The following is a 25,777-nucleotide window of genomic DNA, read 5'->3' as shown; positions in this document are numbered from 1 at the left end:
CCTAGTCCTCTGGGACCCACATTCAGTCCGTGTTTATGCTCCCTCCAGGATTGGGGAACACTGCGGTAGATTTTAACCTTTCACTTAGTCTTTTCTTAATGACATTACATTGTGCCTGTCTACCCTTTCTTTTGACAAGTCTGGAACATTGATTATTATCTTATTCAAGTCACCTTGAGTCACTGAAATTGTGGCAGCAAAATGTTCATCTGAAAAATATTTGATGTTCTATTAAGCTGTAATTCTACAGTACTGTGTAAAGTGACATACAAATTAGTCAGATAAGGTGGGATAGAAGTTAAATCATAAAATACACTGGTGTATGGTTACTGAGGTGACTTCAGGAGAGGTTTTTAAATCTGGGTTGGGGTTACAGAGGTAGCAGTCTGAGCAGGGATGCCTAGACCTCCCTCTCTCCAGCCACCTCCTCCATCTCCTCTGGGGGAATCTCAATGCGTTCCCAGGCCAGCCGAGAGGTATAATCTCTCCAGTGTGTCCTGGGTCTGCCCCCTGTTCTCCTCCCAGTTGGACATGCCCAAAGCGCCTCCCCAGGGAGGGATCCAGGAGGCATCCTAACCAGATGTCCGAACCATTCATAAATATTCTTTGTCCTATAGGTGAATCACTAGATGGTGTATTTAAGATGTTTTTTTGTCTGTCCCTCTTTTGTGTTTCAGAGAAATCCTCCCTCCTCCCGTCATTACATGGGGTAGATTCTCTCCCCTGCCCCCTCCCTCCACCTGCCCCTCTCAGCCCAGATCCTCCTGGTCTCCAGCTCCCTGCACACCCGAGCCCTTCTGCTAAGCCTCTGTCACCATGCTCATCCTCCCCTTCCCTTGGCTGCGGCAGCATTCGCTCTGACCAGCTGGCCCCAGGCCCTGCTGGGGCCCCTGAGTCTGAGGAGGACAAGGCCAAGAAACTGCTGTACTGCTCACTGTGCAAGGTGGCCGTCAACTCGCTATCCCAGCTTGAGGCGCACAATAAGGGTGAGATCACATTTACACACACAGACACACTCAAAACAATCACTTCAGTTCATTCAGCATTTTAATACAATACACCTAACCTAATAAGCATCATAGCCTAGTCTACCCTGCCTTAAATATGCTTAGAACACTTACATTTACAACCTACAGTGCGGGCAAAATTATGAACACAAAGCCTATACATGATAAAGTGTTGAATATCTCGTGTAATTTATTGAATAATCATAGCCATCGTAAAGTTCAAATTAATTAACATGGCCCATCATAATACGAGGAGCGTCTATCTGTATGTCAGTTAAAATTTCGGTACTGGCCGATATTCTTTAAAAATCGCAACATCAGTCTTGGTCGATATTTAAACTGTATCAATATTCCAAATTAGGCCAAATAGAGCTAAAGACAAACTGCTACAACAATGGAGAGGATTGCATGGGTTTTCGTCGACTCATTTACCATTTAGAATAGGCTGCAGTGCCTCATCTCCAGTAACTGTAAGACCTAATAGGCACCGATCTGTAAAGAGAAAACTACAGAATATGTACCTGTAAGACCCCCCTCCCCCCCACAAAGATTTGACCCCCACCATTCCCTTTGAAATATTTTTCAACTTGGCCACAGGGGATGAAAAGCAGGTTGTGTAAAATGTCGGCCTTTTTACTGCTGGAGTTAATGGTCTGCTTCTTGAACAGATGGACACAGCGAAACTAATAACAGTGTTAGAAATATATATTTTTAAGGCACGGAACTGTCATCTGGAATGAAATGTAAAGCAGAGTGCGTAATCGATTGCCAATTGAACCACCACCCCAACACACCAGGCTGGTGAAATCTACCAAGGGCTCCTAAATTTATGACATTCGTTTTGCACGTTTGTTTGGCTGGATGGACCAGGGTCCCGGACTCTGGGGTCCCCCAGGGGCTCCATGCTCACCACAACCCTGCACTGGAAAAGAGGTCACAGAAATAGATGGATGGAAGACTTGTTTCAGTTCTGCTAATGTGTTAAGGCACTCGGGCCAGGCAATTTATACAGAGCACTCTATAAAAATCAGCTGAATTGAAGCTGAGTTCAACCAAATGGCTATGGGACCCTTCATCTAAGACCAGGAATTGTCCCTGCCAGATTCTGTCTTCTTGCATCCTTATTTGAATCCTCTTTGAATTAAATGACATCCAGATAAGCAGTATTATACCCCTTCCAGCCTAGGAAGATTTATCCATTTAAATAGAATTGTGAGACTATTTGACGACAGAATTAAAGCTTGTGTAAAAAGGCAGAAGCTAAGGACAATTTCTGTCGTTGCGACATCACAGGAATCAGTGCTTACTGGATCCCCTGGACTGCAGATACGTGCCAGGGGGTCTGCTGTGTAACCATGGCAGCAGCCGGAAACAGCCCCCTCATCTCCACTCACCTCAGTATGCGCTCTCACCTCGGAGTGCCGTCAACACCTCTCTGATGCACCAAGTAATGACTGATAACTGAGGATTGGTCTGCTAACAGAGCTGCAGAACTATGGTTCAGATCTGGAATCCCACAAAAATTAAGTTTTGAATTATCTCAGGATGTCAGTTTACTCTACAACCTGTCGTGGCAAGCAAATTAAATTATGACTCAAGGTGTAACCATCTTGATGTGAGGCCCATACCAATAAACAAAGGAGCACTCAAAAAACTGGATAACCACAAGTGATCGTCCATCTACAAGAAGACATACCGTAAATCACCCTCCTGCTTGGCGCCGTTGGCCATACTCACCACTTACCAGTGACTCTGATGGAAACTGGTGATTGATTTAGAAATCAGAGGAAGCTCAGAAAATCCCGCGGGAATCGATTTTCAGTCGCCACCCCCCCCCTCTCACCACAATCGCCACAAAAAAGGACTTTAAAGTCAGAATTAAATCTCATACTCTGCAGACACTCAAGAAAGAAAGAGAGACAGAGACTGCACAGTGAGAGAAAAAGTAAGAAAGGTTTATGGGTGAGAGTTAAACAGAGATTTCTGGGGGGGGGAGAGAAAGAAATTTAAAAGAAGGGAGATTAAGGGACATAAAAGAAAATGTCTTTCAATGAAACATTTTACTGCTTGGTTTTCCTACAAAATGATAACCATCCATACGTTTGACAGGCACTGGGGTAATGGAATGTCAGTCCATCACAGAGAAAACTACAGGGGCATTATATGTGTGCTGCTTAGTGCGACTGTAATAAGCCTAACTCATCAAACTGTGCGAGGAAACCTACATACACACAGGCACACATACAGCAGAGGTGGAATTCAACCCTCGAGCTCAGGGAATTGTGAGCTATACAGTACTTGCTACTCACTGTCATGCCGCAGGTATTAGGAATGTGTACATTTAGTTTAACATATTTATCCATGACTGAAATCACTGGTCCTGTGCCCGTCCGGATTCATCATTATGTTTGTCAGGGTTTTCATATAATGGCACCTGTGGATTCTGGAGAAATTACTGGAATTTTTAATTTATTAACAGCACAAGCAAAACCATGACACTGCTTATGATCTAAAGTAAAAGAATTATTCGAAGCTCACCCTTCGATTCCCCTGTGACTCTCAACTAGTCCTGAAGGTCACTGCGAAGAAACTAACTCTGAAAAAGGGAAGTATAGCCCATTACTGTAATGGGAATATTGTTTATCTTAAAATCAGCATGGAAGCAATAAACATCCCGTGACGCTGTGCCGACCTCTGATGCAACAGAGCACTGTGTCCCTCTAGTGGGAAAACAAACTGCAGTTACATTGTTGTGTTCATGGAACAAAAACGCAGTGCATTCCAGTAGTGGCACAAATGTTCATTGTTTATGTAATTAATAATGATGGGACATTCTCAGGGAATGAGTCCCTTAGAGGAACTGCACACTCACAATCACATCCCTGCAAAGATTCGTTCTTACTTCCTTCCGCGTGGCCTCAATGTGACTTCCCTCCTTGACCATGGCCACTGAGAGAGGCAGTGAGGCATGTAAGGGTATGCAAGCGAGCATATGATTGGCTGAGAAGTAAACATGGGACTGATTTTTTTTTCTCTTTTCTTTTCCCTTTTTCCTTTTTTTTTCTTTTTTTTTATATTCCCTCCACCACCCCTTGAACTGAATATATACAGTATGCCTATGGTGAACGATAAGGATGTGAAAAATTACTGTTTTCCACGCACAGTTCGTTTGATCCAGTTCACCTAAAAGAATCATTCTGATTCGTTCACCAACTTATTCTGCTGCACTTGTTTGCAAAAAATAGATCTGAAACACTTGTGTTTTATGTGTTATATGTACAAATAGCCTCATTTATGCAGTAAAACTTCACTTGACAGGGCAAAAATAATATAGTGTCATATTATTTCTTATGTATTAATGTAAGTCTTAGTTATATTTTAATCTTATGTTTATTCATTATTAATTAATTGTGACACATTTTATCTCAAACTGTTACTATATTTGTTATTATATCTGATAATTCTGTAAACCTTTGTGATCTACTAAAGGAACAAATCACGAATAATACAAGTTAAATACTGATCTCATATTTGTTCATCATTAATGAATCCCAAACATGCTTACTGTATTTGTTAATATCTGTTCATCCACCCATCCATCCATCCATGTTCTGTAACCACTTATCCTATTCAGCGTGGTGGGGGTGGGGGGGGGCAGAGCTTATCACAATGGCTACACAAGGCAGGGAACAACCCAGGATGGGGTGCCTACCCAATACAGGGCACACTCACACACCATTCACTCACACACACACAGACACACACACACAAACATAGGCAATCTGGTAACTCCAATAAACCTCAGCATGTATTGGGACTGTGGAGGGGGACTGTTTGTTACAGATTGTAACAGATTTAGATGTGAACGAATTTCTGAGATATAATGTCAGTGAAGAATAAGAAAAAATATTCAGCTTGTCTGTAATTTCATTTCTAACAGTAAGTACCAAGTGACTGAATAGTCTTGTTATATTTGTTTTATAATAAGCCTTCAGTTTAGTAATTCATAAATGCGTAAAATATGTGTACAGTGCTGGCTTGCAGGACGCCGAGCGTCTTTATGTCAGCCTCTCAGTAACCTCACAGTGGTCTTTCTATCCCACATTTCTCGCATCATTTCGCTTCGCTCCCTTCGCATGATTGCTTCCCTCGTCAATGAGACCAAAAAAATTTCATGTGGTTTTTCCAGACCGCGGGGGCCTGAGCCCTTAAATCCCTCAATGTGGAAGCGTCGACTGTAATGTCACCAGTACAGGATCATGGGGAGTCTATAATAGTCCTGGTGACTACAAGATGGAGTGTTTGGAGAAGCTGAATTATAGCATCGATTAATCTGTAAATGGCGAAGGGAGTTCTTTACCCGTGTGCCGCTGTGGTGATTTTTTTATTCACTTCAATCACTTTTATTCACTTTGTAGGTGAACAACTGACTTGCCTGTTCTGCTAGGGGGCTGTTTTTTTCTGCAAACTCAGGAGTCTGTATTATCGTCTATGTGACCCTCAGGTACGAAACACAAAACCATCCTGGAGGCTCGGAGTGGCTTGGGCCCCATCAAGGCGTACCCTCGGCTGGGCCCTAAGCCAATCAGTGAGCAGGGAGGGACAGTGATCGACCCCAATACTCAGGAACGCACTTTCCACTGTGAGATCTGCAATGTGAGGGTCAACTCAGAGCTGCAGCTCAAACAGGTGAGAGTCACAGAGGCAGGTGAGACAGGAAAACAGATCTAATAGAAAATTACATCCTATATAAATATAGACGCTCCTCTACTTACGAACGAGTTATGTTCCGAACGGCCATTCGTAACTTGAAATGTTCCTAAGTTGTTATTCAGCATCATTTTAAGGGTGTACGCAAGTACAAAGAACTAGGATGCTGGGAGTACGCACGCTACTCTGCTGCGTGGTGGGAGTAGCGGCCAGAAGTCGTACTAGACAGAAAAAAAAAATTTATGTTGCGGACAGGAAACGGGAGCCCAACGAACACAATTTGGACTTGCAGTCCTCTTCGTTCGTATGTCTGAAAGTTCGTAAGTTGAAAGTTCGTAAGTAGAGGAGCGTCTGTATATGCATGGACTTGACTGTAAAACCTGCACCGTGACAGGCATTTAAGAACAACAACAGATTTAAAATGAATTAACAATAATAAAGTAAATCTCAATGTTCATAAAAATTGTAATATGAACTTTTAATAAGAAAAAAATTATATTATTTTTGTCCCTGTGATGAATTGGTGCCTGTACTAGGTTATCCCTTGCCTTGCATGTATAGCTTCCCAGTATAGGCTCCGGACCCCATAGCGCTGCATTGGACAAGTGGGTATAGAATATATGGGTATATGGATGGATGGATTATTTTTGCTATTATTGCTGCACCAGACTCAGGGAACTTGCTGCAACTTCTTTTATTATCAGACAAGTAATGTAAACAAAATGGGTATCAACCCAAATTGGATTGTCCCACCCAAAATGCCGCCAACTGCCCAACAGTCCCTGAATCTGATGGGAAAGAAACCCCAGAGACTAGGCAAGCAACCGCACGCACCTGGCAGGACAGCTTTGTCACAGCGTGTGCAGGTGAAAAGCTCGAGTGCGGAGGAAGGATGAACACAGGAGACAAGAATTAGGAGACTGAAACCATCCAGGAAACAGAAACCAGGAAATGGGAAGCTGGACCCAGTAGGAGGCAGACTAGGAACTGGAAGAACGAGCAAGAACAAACAGGAAATGTAAACCAAAGGCATCTTCAAGAATGTCACTAAGCAAAAGCAAGCTAGGAAGATGAAGGCAACTTTCTATAAGAAACAAATGCCCAGAGGGGCACAAGAAAGTGGGTTTTCTGGTTCTGTTTTCTTAATTCCTAGGTTATCTCAGTCTCATCTCTTAATTCCTAGTTAGGCCAAGTTGCATAACTGAATTCCGATTCCACTGGATTCCTGCCATCAATCCCCAAGTTTGTTGTAGTTTCACCTTCAGTTACTAGTTACTAGTCCTGTCCCCAGCTGGGTCTTATTTCCAAGTTCTTGTCTCCTTTGTTCACCCTCCCTCAACACTTGAGTCTATCTCTGTACATTTCATATTAGATCTATGCAACCTGTCACTTGTCGATTTCCCAGAGCGTCCTTTTCCAATAGACTCAGGAATCATCAGGAGAAAGTGGCGATTCGCTGGGATGACTGTCAGAGAACTAAAACTAGCCCCACTCCTGTCTCCCCCCTCCTCCACTGCAGCACATATCAAGCCGACGGCACCGGGACGGGGTCGCTGGGAAGCCCAACCCTCTCCTCAGTCGTCACAAAAAACACAGGCTTGCAGACCTCACGGTAATGTCTGCCTGTCCCAAAACCCACTTATTAATAATTTGGCCACCTAGGGTCGCTTTGGTAAAAGTGCATCCTCAATTCCTCTTGTAAAATCATTTGGAAATGAAATGCATTATTATTAAGAACCATTTCCAGAACAATGTGCCATGTTTATGTGTTTATGTGTATACAGATACGAACTTCTCTTTCCACCCATTTTCATTACCGATGTAATGCAATTTCAGTTAATCAGACAGGAACATGCGGACTTTGATTGTATTGTTAAGGTTGAATACAAACCCATAACCAGGGGGTCTTTTTAATAGAAATAATTAGCATGAGTATTGCTTATTTTGAGAAAAAGGAAAAAAAAAAAAGAATGATTATTTTATGATATTTATGGCGAGATCCATAGTTTTAATGATTAATTTCCCCTTTTCTCTCTCCTCCACGCCAATATCTCTGGACTCTCCACATTTCACACACCTTCTCCTGGCTCAGACCTCCCTGTCCTTCTCTAAGGATCTCACCAAAGCTTTGGGAGCTGCCCTTCTGCCCAGTCCCCTGGCTGTTGCCGCGGCGATGGCAGCCGCCGCCTCCTCCAATCCCCTGGCCCTCCGGGCTGCAGGCCCAGCCCCTCATCCCCACCATCACCTGCTGCAAGGCCCACCCCTCAGCCATGCCGTCCTCAGACCCGCTCCGGGGCCCATTCGCACATCCCATGGGCCAATTCTCTTTTCTCCTTACTGACATGTAAACCCCCTCCCCCCCCGTCCTCCAAACACACTCAGTCCCCATTCCTAGCTTGACCACCTCCAAAAGCGCACTGTGAAAAGCTGAAGCAATGAAAAGAGCATCTCCATTAAACATATCCAACTGGGGAGAAAGGAGACAAAGAACAGACGGCAGCAAAATGGTGATACATCCCCCTCTGTCCGTTTTCCTGAACCTGTACACACTCATAAAGACTCTCTGAGTGATGGACTGCCAGCTCGAGTTTATGCTGGATGGAAAAGGTGCAATATACATTTCTCCCTGTAAAACATCCTTTCCCACGTTTCCTCTCCCATAACACTGTGACATGATTAAAGTTGCATATAATACAGACTGATCAGGATACCAAATGTGTACCTTTTCCAGCATACATGCAAGACCGCAGTTTGCTCTGTACTGTATTCATCTCACTAGTTTGATGCATACTCACCCCATTCAGTTCCAGTGTAAAACGGACCTTTATGTGAGTAGGATTTACTATGGCAAACTTGTGCCCAGTGCAACCCTGGCGACCCAAAAAGCCAGAGAGCAGATAGACTATAGAAAGCTTTTGTCCCATCATCACTGTCTTCTTTCTTTGAACCCTGTAAAATAGGTGTTCCCAACATTTTGATGTCCTCGGACTGGTTTACATCATACAAAAATGGGAAGGTGGAGGAGAATCCATAAAACCCCCCAGTACCACTCTGCAGACCGGTACCCCCTAAAAACACTCACAATGTATACTATGCGCAGAATTATTAGGCAAGTACTGCTCCAGGATTTTTTTTTTCACGAAAGACTTATAAAAGTGAATTCAGTGATTTTCTATTGGTCCAAGCAAATTTATTTAGAAGGTAAAAGGTACATTAGTCTACCGCAAGCAAAAATAAAAGAAAAACACTTGATTAACAGTGTTTACAGTTATTAGGCAATCAGAAACTTTGATTTGACTGTCGATTTTTCTCTCTTCACCATTAACAGATATGATAAATTATTGGTTCAGAGAGATAACCAATCAGATTGTAGAAGAGGTGGGTCCAAGCAACTAGAGAGGTGGGACCAACCAATTAATACGATATGATAGGTTGACTCTCTGAACCAATCATGTCTTGTTCTCCCCTCAGAACATTTTTGCGTAATGAAAATTCTCATGAGCATTCTGCACACCCCACTTCACCAAGTTTGAAGTCCTGTGTAGCCACCTTTCTTCTCAATAACCATCATAAGCTTATTGTCCATTGCAGCTTTAATTTGTCCCATTTTAATAGTAATAATAATTTGCTTAATTATTCTGCACAGAGAAACATCTATGGTTTCCTGTTTTACTCCAAATAAGATGCACTCAGATAAAATACGTCCAGTATTCTCTATTTTTAAACAGCCCATTCTTAATTAGAGCTTAATCTGGGTTGAAACTATTAAGGGGAAGAGCAGATACAAGCAAAATACACACCCACCTATTAATTCTGCATGTGGTGTTTCCTGTATGAACCCGGATTAGTGTCCAGATTTTACACAAAGCTAAATCTTCCCCGTGAGGCAGTACAACAGTTAACTGTAAAATTGTACATTTTTTTTTTAGATTGAATTCCAGTATTAAAGAGCAACATTAAAAAAAAATAGAGTTTTGCAATGCCATATAACCACAGCCCCTTGTGCATTCCTGTAGCTCACCACACCGTGAGAAGCTAAGATCCCAATATTGTGTGTGTGTGTGTGTGTGTGTGTGTGTGTGTGGACCGTTTTTTAGGTCCCCACAAACATCTGTGAATGCAAACAAAAAAGTAAAAATTCCAAAAATCTCACATTTTGTTTAGTTAGGGCTGGGTAATGGATAACGTCGTGATGTTGTGATTAAGTTTTCCCCATACAAATGAATGGAGAGTCCCCACAAAGATATAATTACAAACTTGTGTGTGTGTGTGTGTGTGAACTGAAGCATAGCTTCAGTACATTTTTTTTATTTCTACCATCTGCTGTAAGGCAAGCCGACCATGCAGTACAGAACCAGCCCTTTCAGACTTCACTTCCAACCAGCAATACGGCAGTGGCATGCTCCATCTCCTCATCTGTGCGACCCCCCAAGCCCCACCAACACACACTCACTGCCTTTCCAGCGTTCTGAGGCCAACAAGCTGCGGCGAGTTCAGGTTGCAGCATGCAGACGTGCCCCAGTGATCTGCCCCTTCACGGCACTGCAGGCCCACTGGCACAGGAGCTAGGAGGACGGTGCCTCTCCAGGAGGGTGTTCAGAAGGGAGACCGAGAATTTCTGCAGGGAATCTGAGGAAACTCACAGATGACAAGCCTTCATGGCTTTTTTGAACTTCCTTTCTTAATTTGAAGCCATGCAATGCATTTGTTGTCTTTTTTCAGTCTTTTATGACAACTATGTAATGTTAATAATTTTGTCTAATTGAATTAGAACACCATACAATGGCAAATAAGTAACATTTTTTTTTTTATTAAGTTATATTTTTTCTACTAACTAACCTGTTTGCAGGAAAGCTTTGGAGGCATAGAAGGGAATGGGGATATTTTGTATTCTGAATGTGTTGGGTGCATTAAGGAATGCCAGCAAGAAAATGCTGCCTTTCTGCACTGATCTTTGACGTACTGTGTAATAAAATCATGCCCTCAGCTGGTTGGTAACAGGGGAGAATTGGGTGTCCGACCTGAACTGCATGAAGGGGAATTCCATAATATACTGCAAAAACAATTCAGATTATTTTATTTGGTGATCATCACGTTTACCGTAGCGTTAATCTAGTATTTTTTTTGTTTTCTTAAGTAATAAAAGTTGCAGGTTTTTTTGTGCTTTTGATTACCAGTGGCTTCTGCGTACTGGTTTCATTCTGTTCCCAGACAGCAGTGGTCACGCTGTCTCAGACTAGTGAGGGTCAAGCCCCGAATTTTTATAGCAAAACGCTGTATGTTTTTGTCATGTTTTGTTCATTATATGTATTATATATGATGTGGTTTTGTTGGTATGAAACACCAAATTCAGAGCCACCATGGGCACAGAGCTAATGTCCTTCGAACGGAATAGATGGCCAGATTATTTATTTTTAAATCCTGAACTCCATCTCATGAAGAGGGTTGTGGGCTAAGTCCCGGATCTCCCCTTGCCCTAGACCACCCTGCCAATGGGCATTTCAAATGATTATTATGATGTAAATACTGATGATATTTCAAAAAGGCATGCGCTCAGCGGCCACTTTATTAGGTACACCCAGCTAGTACCCAATAGGACTTATGTTTGCTTCCAGAACTGCATTAAAAGCAACCAAGCAGAGTGACTGGGGCATTCAAAATTTGGAACATAATTGGATTGTTCTGGGTTGGGGGCCCAATATGCTTTCATGGGGCTCAAAATCTCTAGTGGTGCCCGTTGCAGACAAGTAACCTCTTTAAGTTAACAAAACATCTTTCTTAGTAATTACATTTTAATAAAATGTCCTGAAAATGCCCTGTGGATATACGACAGCGATAATTTACAAAAAGATAATTTTTGTTCAGAATTCCTACTTAAGCAAATCTGTGTACATTGCTAAAATGGTAGCTTATTACAATCCCCGCAACCTTGATCAAAATGAGATGGATGAATGAAAATTGGTTACACAAAATGTCAAAAAAGCTCACTAGAAGAAAGTATTTATCTAAAACGCAGAGCAGCTAGTAAAATATATGATTATGATATATGAAATTCTACGTTATTGTGGTTTTGATATTTTTTTTATTTTCTTCAGTTCACTATTTAAACAAATGGTCACAGTGTCTTTAATTTATTACTATTATGCCAGGAGTTACCTGTATGCCGGTATTTTGATCGATTCTAGAGACATTTGCGAAGATTTTACTTGTGCAATATAAAATAGCGTTACTGCTGTTCATCCTATGCAGACAGAAGCACAGTCCTTTTATGGACTATTAAGTCCATTAAAGAGGAAAGAAATTACCACTGAGCTTAACGAAATTCAGAGGTTTACTGAAATCTGCAAGCTTCAGCACTGTATACATTAGTGAATCATCAAAACAGGGAGGCGATTACGGAAAGCGATGAATTTCTTAACTCCCTCCAAAAAAAGATGTGACTACTGCTATTTGAATGATGACAGGCTTCATTTTAATTCCCTTTTGTAGGTCTATGTCAGCCTCTAGCTTTGTTCTGTCAGGGTTAATGAATGAGAATATTTGCAAATCTTACTCCGAGTAAGAAAGAATAGGTGTCCGCAAAATTAGTCCCCAATGATACTGTCTTTTTGCAATACGTAGATCAGCCAACACATAGCTGTTGATTAATTGGATAAATGCAGATTAAAGGGAAGAAATTTAAAAGAGCAATAACACCAAGGCATATCAAAATGGATTGTCGTGAGTTTTCCTCTTGCTAATTAAAAATAAACTATTTTGAAACTTATTTCTAGATGTCTTTGCAGAGTACCATTTTGTTACATAGAAATGTTTTTACATCCATCTTCAAAGCAGGAGCCCATCCCAGGCAACATAGGGAACAGGGCTGGAGTACAATGGATGGGATGCCGGTGCATCACAGGACAGGAATATAGTCTCTCACATTCATACAGGTGATTTAGAGAGACTCACTGCTCTGCAGGAGGAACATGTAAACTCCACACACAGAGGGCCAAGGTGGGCTCCAGTCCCCAGCCATGGAGGCGGCAGGTAACGGCTTTTTCCACTGGAACACCACACTGCCATTTCACTTCATACATGTTTTATTATAATAACCAGTGAATAATACAAGTCTTATTCTCCCTACCAGAATAATACCGCGCCTCAATACAGTTTCTTGCTAAATACATAAAAGAAAGTTTGTTAGGAAGATATGATGGTCTGTTAAAGTTGTTTTCTTGAATAATTTTGCTTTTATGTTGCAAGGGGCATGTTTGTCAATTGCCTTTCTCAACTATTTCATTTATATTACTTATTTAAATTCTTTTGTACATTTCATTTTGAGGTTTTTCATGTTAAGTTGTAGCAAATTTTATTGAATTATGTCATTTCACATTATTTTCTTTTTGCGATAAAAGACTCTTAAAAACAAATAAACTAGCTGAACCAATCTGGTGGCTATCCCCTGGGTATCCTCTCTGATTTTTACAGCTTTATCCAGGCATTCTGCTTTTCTTCCATAGTCCGGTAACATGAAGTCGGATATATTACTGTGTGTCTTAAATTACATGCTGTGTGTGACTTTGTACATGTGAGTCTCCAGGCTCACCCTGGGCTGAGCAAATATATTTGCGTAATGTTTAAACTATGATAATTATGTAGAATTTAATAACTTGTATTTGATTGTAGTAAACCTGACTATTTCGAGGACTGGCATAGTCATAAAGCTGAGAATTTTGCCGGTTCATATTCATTCATAAATGACATGAATGCCAAAAGTTGTGCCTATGAGAAAGGAGAAGCAGAATGCGCTTCTCCGCAAAAGCGACAAACCCATATGAAAAAACAACATGCTTCATAAAAGTCTATCAGGCATTTTTGTTTTTTGTATTTCAATTATATATGACAACGCCTGATGTTTTCTATATGGTCACTACAAGTCACTCTTTTTTCTTATATGATTATGGCCACATACATCCAAAAACACACTGGACATGTAAGGCACTCAAGGAAAATGCCTGAAGGAAAAATATAAACCCTTTACATGAACTTCACATTTTACCATATGTCATAAAATATGGCTTTAGTAGGAAATACATGTTTATTGCTTGTTGTTTCTTAATAAAAAAATTATATTAATTTTATGTTATTCTAATGAAAGACATGCGTGATCTCTGCACATTGAGCTGGTTTAATTAGAAATGAGAAAATTCGTGTTATGTTCTCAGAAACCAAACTGACTACATCAACTCTAAAATTAATCCTTTTCAAAATATTCATGCTAGTTGTGTAGGAACTAATGTTCATTACGTTCATTAAAAAAATTATGCATAAAAATACTGAAAAAAAACATTCATTCAACCTTACCCATAAGTAACCAAACAAAATAAAAGATATTCACATACATTATATGTATTCACATATCTTTGTGATGACCTGAAAAATGGTCCCTACAATGTCAAAATAACAGGTTTTTATTACATTGTGGGAGACATTTGATTCCCACAATGTAATATAAACCTAAACCTAAACCACACACACACACACACACACACACACACACACACGTGTAGGGTATACCTATCCTTATGGGGCCCACTCATTCACTTCTATGGGAAAAATGCTAACACTAACTATGACAACCTTAACCCCCACCCTGCCCTAACCATAACCATATGTAGCCAAGCAAAATACAAGAGGTTTTGCATTTTTAGTTTTTTCATAGCAGTCACTGATTTTAATAAAATATAGTTTTCCCTTATGGGGACCAGGAAACCGGTCCGCATAAGGGAAAAAAACGGATATTTATCACGTTATGGGGACATTGTGTCCCCATAAGGATAGGTATACCCGCTCACTCACACACACACACGCACACGCACACACATATACGTGATATTATAGACGATATCTATTTAGACTCTTACAGGCCACCGTAACAATGAATAGCATTTATACCCGGAAGTAGTAAAACGGGGAAGCTCTGAGAAAGGTAAACAAAGCTCGTAGTGTATTTTTTTTTATTATTCTAAATTTTGAAACTGTTTGCGATCACTGCCAAGAAAAAATGTGAGTAGTTGATCGTATTTTATTTGTTTAAATAGAATTACTACTTCTAGTTTATATTTAAAGGATAATTCGGCCCAGGTATCTAACTAGCTAGCTAACTTTCATTCTGTTACGAGGTCCGATATATATCATGTAGTTGAGTTTATAATAAGTAAATGGTTAGTGATGAAATATTCGGTAGGTTATGTGAATACATAATGTGCCTTGTTTTTTATAAGCAAAAAACGATTTATATTCTAGTTCCAAACGGAGATTACTCGTCTGCTTCAGCATGTTATTGCACGTAGTCCTCTGTACACAGTAAATGTATACATTGGTATTTTCAGCATGGTTTATACGAATGGAGCACAGACTTGTGGAGAAATATTTTCTGTTCTTTAGAGTTGAATCTTGTGCTTCTTTGCATTTTAATTTAGGCATCCTCAGAAGTGTTCTGTAACATTCAGGTTAGGTGCCATTCTTAGCCAGTTGAAGGTCTTCACATTACCCTATGTTAAAATCTATTTTAGGATCATTGTCATGTTGCCACATTCCCTTTGTGCCAAGCGTCTTGGGACTGGAGACTGTTGTTCATTCAGTAATTTGGTGCATACACTAGTATTCATGATACCATGTATAATGCTGAACTCCACCTGATCCAAAGACGTTTCATTTTGTTTTATCTGACCAGAGAATGTGCTGATTCATTGTTGTTTGGCAAACGTTAGTCTTGCAGTTTTGTGCTGATTCTTTAGTAGAGATTTTTTGTTGTTGTTGAGTAGCTTGTTCTTGTAACATTTTCTCCCATTTGGTGATGGACCTTATACTTCCCACAGAAACCTAAATGATGTATCATTATTCTGCTAATCAGCACTGGCATCACTGGTACCACAACTACTTGTACCTTGCTGTTCTATGCACAAGAATTTCCCCTGTGATCAAGAAAGTTTTTATTTGTACTTGTCTCACTGGTCTGTGAGCCTATTTAGGCTCCAAAAAATTTATTTTACAAATATATGGTGGTGTAGGCCTAGCATTAGACAGACAGTCCACACAAACTCTGACTATACCTCTACATATACAGGTTCTGAATGGCAGACATCAGGGATAGCCTAGCCAACCTTCAGCTCCTTCTTGCCCTCTGTGCTGGATGTCATAACAAAATTGGAAAGGCGCTACTTCACATTTCCCTGTGTTCTGGGCCAATGGACAAAAGTAGAAACTAAATTTGCAGCAATATCCAGTTTCCCTAATGTAATCTGGGCAATTGACTCCTCTCAGTGTGCCGTAAGGGCACCTAGTGCTAAAGGAGTGCTGCTTTTGTCAAGCCTAAGCTGTTTCGTTCTATTAATCTGCAAGTCATCTGTGACGCAAGACATGAACTTTACATCGTAGCCTGAAGGCCTGTGTCATCTCATGATTCGTTTGTTTTGAGTCTCGCGTACCATATCAGTATCTCCTTTCTGCTCTGACACAGCACCGCAGAAGAGGGCATCCCTTGTTATAGATGCCACACACGGGTCCAGGTTTGAGGGCACGTAGTCACACTGGCTCTGTGTGCAGTGATTTGTTTCCCGCAATCTTCAGGTCCAACCAACAGCTGATGAAATGTACTGCAATGGTGATGTGTTGCCATTTCATAAACTTTTTGTTCAGGATGCCTTCACTTGGCTTAGGCCCCCAAATATAACACCTTTCATGCCTCTGCCTCACACCGCAAACTTCCTGTTTTTTTTTTTTTATTTACACTTGCTATCATTGGACCACAAGAAAGGCTTGATTTACATATTATATGAGCATGCCGTTTATTTCCATCGACCATTTCAGGATATCATTGGGTGGTGACTGGGCAGGATTTCTGGCTCCTTCATGCGTACATCTACACACATTTACAAGATTGCATAGATCTATGCATATACCAGGTTTGATGACTCTTTCTGCCTCTTTACACATGCATGCTTTCATGCTGATATTTATAAAATGAGGCCTCTGATGTTTTGTATACAGTCATTCAGTCAGCCAGCCTTATATATTTTAATGAAATGGTCTAATGGAACGATCTGCTATTAGACTGGAAGTTATATCACAGGTGTTTTCACTTTAGTTTTAATGAGTTTCTGGATGTGAGCCTGTAATTTTTAATGGCCTTTATCACCTGATTATTTTCAATAATTTATTAAATAATGTGTAATATTATTTGTATTGGGTTGTACTCTCTATTGTTGAGTTTAATGTGTGTAATTGCAGTGTCCCACTTAAAATCTGCAGGGGTTTTATCCGGTTAAATCTTTTTTTTCTGTTTTGTGGTGAATAACAGCTTTAATATGGTGTAGATGAATATGCAGAGTAACATTGAGTAAAATTATGCATTTCCGATACTTTTATCATGGTTTACACTAACAAGTGTGAATAAGAAACAGAGTCATTAGGATTTTACAGGCATATTGATAGTAATCACTGATGTGATGGGAGAAATGATACCTTGAAACACACAATGTGCCGCACTGCCGTGTACCTGACTAGGGTAGCAAAAATGTAAATGGTTTTAAATGTGCGTGTGATTATCAGCTGCTGAGGGTGTTTTGTTTTTTTTAAAACCAGTCACTAGGGCATAGATTGACTTAATGAGGGTATATTATTTTACACCAGGTACATGTGCAGTACTGTGCGAAACGCTTAGGCAGTCAAACAAAATGTTCAAATTGTGTTCATGTTGATGTAAAGCTGATTTTTCTGTCTGTCAAACGGTCTCATCTTTATAACCATTTCAAAACCTCTCCTAAGGTCACCCCAGTCTTTGCAGTCTTTGACCCACTAAACACCTAATGTGGTTTATGAATATCTCCTTATTTTTTTTAATAAACTCAATGAATTAAATTCTATCACCAGATTACTTAATTAATAGATACGTGAGATGGTTGTAGTGCCCCTAAGGAGAGGTCTGGGAACTGCAACGGCGTTCATCTAGCCATCTACCAAAATTCCAGTAACATGTTTTTATTGTGTTACTCTTCATTTGCGATTGTTCTAATGTTACATAGTGTATTTGTTCTAAACAAATATTCATTTACTATCCCAATAAATAACTTTAAACATTCACTTTGACTGCCTAAGACTTTGCGCAGAACAGCGTATGCATTTTTAAATGTGGTTCCTTCTGCTACCTGTTAAAAAAAGGGGGTTTAGAGCCACAAAATGTTTGAATTGTATGTATTAAGTGTGAGTGTATATGTTTGTAGAGTCCTTCGGTGGAGCTGTCAGCCAACACGTGCCCATGTCCAGGAAGCAGTCGGGAAAGCCGGTTCGTGGAAACCGCAAGTGTGACGTGGAGAGGAAGCGCGATGAACGGGCAGCACGCAGGGCCTTGGCCAAAGACAGGAAGAACCGTCCTCCGGAGGAGGAAGCAAATGAGTTCTTCAGTTTCACCAATCAGCTGCAGGCACTTGGACTCAAACTTAGGGAAGTCCCAGGAGACGGGTAAGGGAGCGTATATGTGTATATACAGTGCCAAAGAGAAGTTTGAACACGTCGAGATGCCTGCGAATGAATGTCACATCACACGATCCGGCCACCTGACCTAAACTATAGAAAAAGTTTGACCGGAAATTCAAGGAAAAGTGGCCAATGAGTGCTCAGAAAATGTGGGACCTCCGGACAGCTAGAAAAGCAAATGAGCAGTTGGGGTGAAGGCCCTTGCTCAAGTGTTCAGTCTTGGGATTACTCTGCTTACTCAGGGATTTGATCCAGCAACCTTCTGAGTCCCAACCCACAGCAGATCTGCCCCTCCCCCAAACAAATGATTTTTTTTGTTTAATACTTTTTTGGTGAGTGCATAATTGTGTATATTATTCTGTAGTTTCGATGTCTTTAGTCTAAAATGAAGAGAATAGTGCAGATAAACTTTTCTACGGGTAGGTGTGTCCAAACTTGGTATCGTATGTGTCTGCAGCTGCATGCTTTGGATAGATACATGGCTGGATACATTACCAATGTGTGGTGTTCCTGTCCCAAACCCTCCCTCACACTATTTCAGGAACTGTTTGTTTCGTGCCCTGGGGGACCAGCTTGAGGGCCATTCCCGGGGCCACCTGCGGCTGCGCCAGGACACCGTGCAGTACATGCAGGCCCACCGGCAGGACTTCGAGCCCTTTGTGGAGGATGACGTGCCCTTCACGCAGCACTGTACGAGGGTGAGGGGGGAGAGGACGCATTAGTTATAAATGCTGTCACTGTCACTGCTATGAGTGAGAAGAAGGGGCAAGCAGAATGGGTGAGATCGGTAAAACATACGTGGAAGGCATCATCTCAGAACGATAGTAATATCTGCTCAGAGGCTTATTGGCGGTACCCTTTAACAGTGGGTGCGTACCTTGACAATAGGTTTGTATTTTTTGTGGAAGGTTCCTGCTTCCTCCACTGGATGAGCGGTTATCGATGAAGGAATGTTGTTATTTTTGTTGTTTCCATCAGTGCACAATCTGTCTCAGCCGGGAACGTTTGCAGGGAATGATGCCATCGTGGCCTTCGCCCGGAGCCACCAACTACGTGTGGTCATACATCAGCTGAACACTCCCCTCTGGGAGGTACTGACCAATCCCCTACCGCTTTGTTTTTTGTTTGTGTTTGTACAGCTGCTTGTATTGTCTCGCTGCATCCACACTCGGTTATTCATTTCAAAGGCACGCAAGCCTCAGAAACATTTAGCTAAATTAGTCAATACAAAGATAGGAATTGGTTATTTTAGGAATTCTCACTGAATCCAGTTATAAATAAAAGGGTCTTACATATTTATAGGACATTTGTTGCTTCAGAAATGCAGCCATAATGTTTTTGCTTTTAGTCTTGTTACCTTTGTTAAGACTGCAGTCTTTGTTTCCTTAAGTGACTTAATTATATACTTTTATTTTCCTTGTCTTTTCAGATAAATGGCTCTGATAAGCCCATGTGCAGAGAGCTCCACATTGCTTATCGCTATGGAGACCATTATGACAGTGTCCGCCGTATAGGGGACAATTCCGAGAGCCCAGCCCACTTGTACATTGAGGTATGGATGCATATGTGTCATATGTTTAATTTTTATTCCTAAAGACAGCCAGGATTATATGTACGGTAGTTGCCTGGTATCTGTGGATGATAGCTGCCAGAGATAAACCAAAACGTGGATAACGGCAAACCATTTGCTGGTCCCATATGTAAAGTGATTTTCGTGTGCTTATGTATGACAATTGATAAGTTACCCACAGTAAGACATTGCCAGCATTAGATACACGTAATAATCATGTACATTATACAGTACTGCTCTTTCTCTAATGAAAGTGATTATGACATTTTGGCATAATCCTCAAGATATGATAATGTGTCACATATCAAGGGTTTACTGAGATATGAAAATCACACTTTTAATACCCCTCAAAGGATGAAGGAGCAATGAAAAAACATTTATACAATTGTTACAATTTTATTTTTTTTGCCGTGGATAACAAACCACAGACATGGGGAGGGGCTGCTGTAATCTGTTTGTAAGCAGTACCCATAAGGACACACTGCTAATTAAAACAGTCCTTTCATCTCCAACACTGCAGAATCTGAATCAGTGCAGAGGGCAGGGTGAAACGGGGCACTCGGACAGTGAACCGAGAGGTCAGCTCAATGCCCCTTCTCTCCCGCCCCTGGAGGACGAGGAGGATCTCATTCTGAGCTGCCTTAACATGCACGGTCAGTCTTTGAGTCAGTCAGTCTGTGAAGGCGTTTTGCCAGGTGTCTTTTTGCTGAATAGTTTCTGGTTTCTGCCTGTTGAAGGTTGCAGCCCCCCGCTGAACTGCCCTGCTGAGTGTTTGGAGGCAGACACACCATGTCCTGCCCAGTGGCAGCAGTCAGCAGCCGAACAGGTCCCAGCCACGGCTGCTAAGCAGGGACACGACAAAAGTGACAGAAACGCATCGCAGAAACCCAAGGTGAGATTGTTTTGCACATGGCCCAATGTTCTCTTGGAATGTGCTAGAAGAAATTAGGTGGGTGGGAATACTGTGGGGTGTCAATCACACCATTGTCTAACAATACAATAACCAATAAAAAAATATATAATATAAATATAAAAAAAATATATATATAATACATGTGTGTTTGTGTGTGTGTGTGTGTGTAAATTGGGGGGTAAAAGAAACAGCTTTTAGTGCTTCTTTCTCTTCTTTATTAAACAGTGGTTTACTGAACAAAGTATGACTGTATTTGTTAAATGAAGTCTCTCAGTACTGCTGCAACCCTCTAATGAAAAAGTAAAATTACTTAAATTAATATTCTCTCAAGTAAATAAAATAAATATCCATTAAGGCACACATTTAAAAAAAATTAAATAAAATTAACTGTACCTTCAAATCTTGGTTTATCTATGTTCGCCAAATCTATGCATGTATGCGTAGTGGCGCGGCATCATCTGCCCCTTTCCGAATGTCGCTCGGGAGAAACACAAACACACAAAGGTTCTACGTTTGCTTCATTCATTCGGCACATATTCGTACCGAACCAAAGGACCTGTACCAAAAATTTTCAGTACAAATATATGTACCATTACATTCCTAGTATATATGTAACCTGTCACTGGTTGACAATACACGGCACTCCTGCCCAGTGTGTGTTTCAAAAGTCCCCCGTCAATGAATTGGACCCAAGAAAACAGTGTCATCCATCCATCCACCCTCCTTTTGTGACTCTTTATTCAGTATTGGGTCACAGTGAGTCTGCAGCCTGTCCCAAGAAGTGCAGCGCACCAAGCATGGCGTACCCTGGGTGGGACGCCCCTCCTTGGCGTGGCGTACCCTGGGTGGGACGCCCCTCCTTGGCGTGGCGTACCCTGGGTGGGACGCCCCTCCTTGGCGTGGCGTACCCTGGGCGGGACGCCCCTCCTTGGCGTGGCGTACCCTGGGCGGGACGCCCCTCCTTGGCGTGGCGTACCCTGGGCGGGAAGCCCCTCTTTAGCATGGCGTACCCTGGGCGGGACGCCCCTCCTTGGCATGGCGTACCCTGGGTGGGATGCATGGCACATTCTCAATTATGATTTAAAGATACAAATTCACACAAAGAGCTCAGGAGAAGGATGGAGCACCCAATGACCCTGGAGTGAATTGATGGTTAGAGAAAATGGATTTTCGGTCTGCGCATCTTGAACACAGCCACAAATTGCCCGTCTTTGCTGTTGTCTTTAGAGACGTATCACGAGGAGGCCACTTGCCAGCTAAAAATTTAAGAGCTCGTTTTAACATCTAACTGGGTCAGCATTGAGCAGCATATTGGTATGTTAATCCTCTGTTCCCGAAATGATAGCATCTTCACATCAACCTATTAAACACGCGCAGACACACACACTCACTCACACACATTTAAATGATGTTGCTTATTGATGCAAATATTATAGGGTATTTCAACTTTGTTAACAGAGAGTGCTGAGACAATTGGACACAAAACTATGTTACTCAAAATTGTTCATAGTTCACAAAATTCACAGCATTTCAGCTTTTGGAATTCATGCCAATCTTCATGGAAATTGTTATTCACTATAGATTGGCCATAGGTGTATGGGTGTGTCACACATGTCCTCTTATTTCTGTTTCCTTTGTGATTCCACAGGAATCGACAGCGGTAGTTAATTTTCGGTTTCTGCTTGGCAGTCTGGTTTAAATGTAAATGCATTTTTCACTGTCAGATATCAAATAAGCAAAGGAAGGAGCAGCAGCGTTTGGAGAAGAAGAAGAGACAGGAAGAGAGGCACCGGCAGAAGGTCCTACAGAGCAGGTCACCACAGGACCAGAACCTTAACTCTGCAGAGCCAATTACTCTAGTACCAGCTTTAAACACGTTGAGCATCTAGAACCAGTCTGGGTAAAAAACTGATTTGTTGGCCTCTGAGCTGGGACTTGTTTTGAAGACTGTGATTTTCACAAACTGTTTTTCCCCAAACCCCTGAGTCTCTGTCTGTGGTTGTGAGTGTACAGTATACATTATCTTCAGGTTTGGGAGTGTGCTGTTTAATACCACCAGTTTTTCCTCTCTAAGACCAAAGATAAAACCAATTTAATGTGATATAAAGAATCCTTTTGGAATGCTATATCTGTACAACTCTTCATTTGATCTGACAGCATGCTTTTCAGAAGTATGTGCTATTCTGGTTTAAATTGTATTAAATTGGATTGTTAGTATTCCTTACAGAGAAAGCACACTGTGTGTGTAAGTATATATATCATTTTTGGAATAAAATAAAATGTCGGTCATTTTCATAGCCTCTGTAATGTGGGAAAAGGAAGCTTGTGGTGATTGGGGTAGATCCTTACTGCAATAAAGGAGAAAGGAGCATTGAAATCTATAGTTACTGTAATGTACTAATGGCAAGAAGCGAAGATGAGCGAAATCACTGCTTTGGACAAAAATATGATAAAATGATAGTTTAGAAGTACATTTAATGCTTCAATTTCAGCAGCGATTAACTGAACTGTAGGGAGAATATGGATGCTGAGGAGAAACCTGCTGTACAATTTGGGCAGCTCCAGGCAGCTGATGTTAGGGAGTAAATCTGTATATTTGGAGGTAGCTGTATATGAACTGTTCAGTAAGTGAGTATGGATGAAAGAGCGATGTGAGGGAGATTTTAAGATTTGTTGATGTTAAGTTTCCTCCAGGGGGCTGTTCCAGGTATCAGGTTTATCTCAAACCTGGGCAGTTTCCATTCAAGAAACCGAGATCAGAATATGCGTCACTCACTCACTGCAGCAACTAATGGTGTGAATCGGACCAGCCCATGAGCAGGGTTACCTGAGAAGTTCAGGGCTTCTTGGGCAGGGCTGTGGCTGTGTGAGTTCGGCAGTTTGAGATGGCATGCCTGTTTCTTCAAGAAACGGTCAACATATGTTGTTTGCAAATTTTGCCAATAACTGTTGTTTTTCAAAGATATAAATGAGTTATATATTGCCAATGTCATTCTTTTTGGGGGGACCTGCTTTTCCTAGTTGCCCACTACATTGTTAAACAGGGAATGTTTCATGTTGCGCATTACATGTTGAGATGAAGCCGGAAATAATCTGTTATTGGTGTGTTGAAAAGGGTTTGGCTGACAACAACTTCAGCTGCATGTTTGAGCCATAGGACTGCAACTGACAGAATGTGCACTATAGTACGATACTAAAGATCTCTCCATAAAGACACACTGTGGCACCGTTTTAATCATTCACATTCTAATATTGTCGAACGCACACCTGTAGCCTAAGGGGAGCTCCTCTTCCATTTGGCTGAATGTACTGAGGTGGCCCACAATTCCCTGCCTTGCCACTGTTAGCACTCAGTTTGTAGTTTTTCCTAGATATAAACATCTGAGAATTATTATAGTTCCAACTATACTTCATTACAGCAACGTCATTTGTTATAGAAATGTTTGTTGGTGTTGGCACTGAACGATTTATCACTACGAGTTAAAGTAATTGTCTAAATATTGCAGGATTCCATAATGACGGCTTGGACTCACTACAGAGTGTGTGGCACTGCACAAATATTGACACAATCATGAAAGAGTCCCTTCCTGCTGTACCACACACTCAGCCAGAGGAAGAACACCCCCCCCCCACCTTGCAGACCTCAGAGATTCACAGGGACATCGGGGCAAATCACCCTTTTCATTAGTAGTCACTCATAACCACCACGATAAATGAAATTAAGACAATTTCACTAGTTTCAATCGTGATCTCTTTATCACCTGCAAATAAAAATGACACTTCTTTGTCTAGCAATTATAAGTTACCCATCTTTTGGCAACCAGAAATCTCACTTAACTGGTATTCCGGCAGCTTTTTTAAAGCTGGTTTTCCTCGATTAAGAAGATGAATATGCTCTATCTGAAGATCACACTTCCTCATTTGCCTCTCCCGATGGATAGTGTACAGTTCCCTAAGACTCCATGTCATTCTTTCTCATAAACACAGAACACAGGGAATAAGTTCACATTGTGTTCTTTTTTCACATTGTGTTCAACTGTATTAGAGGACAATAAGCAAGTACAAAAAAAAAATCATATGTCCGATATTCAAGCTACATTTTTACAGTCCTTTTTGCACGTCCCCTCCCTGACTAGGCTGATGTGGCTCCTATTCATCCTTTAGTGCTTTAATTTATGAAACATTCGGAACTAACAGGCAAAATCTGAGGAATATTCAATCACCTGTAAAGCAAGAGGCTCAGTTGTGGCAGGAGGATCCACTAGACCAGGGGTGTCAAACTCCAGTCCTGGGGGGCCAGAGCCCTGCACAGTTTTGGGTTTCCCCTAAGCGACACAGAGCTCAGGTCCCCCAGGACTGGAGTTTGACACCCCTGCACTAGACCAATAAATGGCATTCTTGTGGACTGAATGAATTTTGCTGTAACGTACGACAATGAAGCCTTCATTAGTGGCCTTATATATAATAAAAAATGGACTGAGTTTTGGAAATTTGCTATTCAGTTCCATTTATTTTTTCATCCTAAATGTGACAAAACTAATGTGTTTATCCTGGAGTGTTATCACCTCTGAAGAGCTACTTCCTGGGATTCCTTCCATTATAGGGTGGCCGCGGTTTTGGCAGACAGCCGGCACTTTTGCTGGTAGCCCTCTGCCTGTTAAGCAGGCCTCGGTTGCTAGGTGCCATAAAATCGGGGAAAGTTACAACAATTCCAGGAGCCCCTGAAACAGGCATCCTTATTATTCAGAAGATAATTGGATTGGTTTGGGTTGGGGGCCACATATGAGATTCTTTCATGGGGCCCAAAATTTCTAATCACTTCCCTGCTCAGCTGTATTCTGTTTGGATACAGAATAAAAGTTATTAATTAGCCATAATCTATAGTTAGATGAATGTTGGGATGAATTACAAATAAATAGCAATATTCCTACTATTTTGATTGTTTTTTGTATTTTATTTGTATTTGCTGTCAAGTTCTTTTTGTCCCAACTGCGAAGCAACTATGTTAAACATGTTCTCATAAATACACAGTGCAATGTACATACAGTGAACCATTCA

General features: G+C 41.2%; 2 protein-coding genes across 5 annotated transcripts in view; both read left to right on the top strand.

Moving 5' to 3' along the window:
• LOC125713293 (zinc finger protein 385A-like) overlaps positions 1-12,483 on the top strand; it is a 56,812-nt gene extending 44,329 nt beyond the window's left edge. For both annotated transcript variants that reach the window (XM_048984296.1, XM_048984295.1), the window contains 4 exons: positions 678-986; positions 5,512-5,696; positions 7,237-7,329; positions 7,810-12,483. In XM_048984296.1, the coding sequence (XP_048840253.1) occupies positions 678-986; positions 5,512-5,696; positions 7,237-7,329; positions 7,810-8,058 (836 nt within the window). In that variant the 3' untranslated portion in view covers positions 8,059-12,483. The remainder of the gene's footprint in view (positions 1-677; positions 987-5,511; positions 5,697-7,236; positions 7,330-7,809) is intronic.
• A 2,141-nt stretch (positions 12,484-14,624) lies between these two features.
• Positions 14,625-23,011, top strand: otud3 (OTU deubiquitinase 3). Of its 3 annotated transcripts, none has more exons than XM_048984055.1 (8): positions 14,625-14,688; positions 17,984-18,221; positions 18,778-18,926; positions 19,215-19,327; positions 19,666-19,788; positions 20,327-20,459; positions 20,544-20,698; positions 22,444-23,011. In XM_048984055.1, the coding sequence occupies exons 2-8, from the start codon at positions 18,019-18,021 to the stop codon at positions 22,606-22,608; spliced, it is 1,041 nt and encodes a 346-aa protein (XP_048840012.1). In that variant the 5' UTR covers positions 14,625-14,688; positions 17,984-18,018; the 3' UTR covers positions 22,609-23,011. The 3 variants fall into 3 exon arrangements, with proteins under 3 accessions (XP_048840012.1, XP_048840014.1, XP_048840013.1); XM_048984057.1 differs by lacking the exon at positions 22,444-23,011 and adding an exon at positions 21,947-22,436; XM_048984056.1 differs by having other exon boundaries at positions 14,644-14,765.
• Positions 23,012-25,777: the final 2,766 nt, after the last annotated feature.

This window comes from Brienomyrus brachyistius, chromosome 18, assembly GCF_023856365.1.
Source record: "Brienomyrus brachyistius isolate T26 chromosome 18, BBRACH_0.4, whole genome shotgun sequence".
In the NCBI taxonomy this organism is placed as follows: domain Eukaryota; kingdom Metazoa; phylum Chordata; class Actinopteri; order Osteoglossiformes; family Mormyridae; genus Brienomyrus; species Brienomyrus brachyistius.
This window is presented reverse-complemented; position numbering and strand designations above follow the sequence as displayed.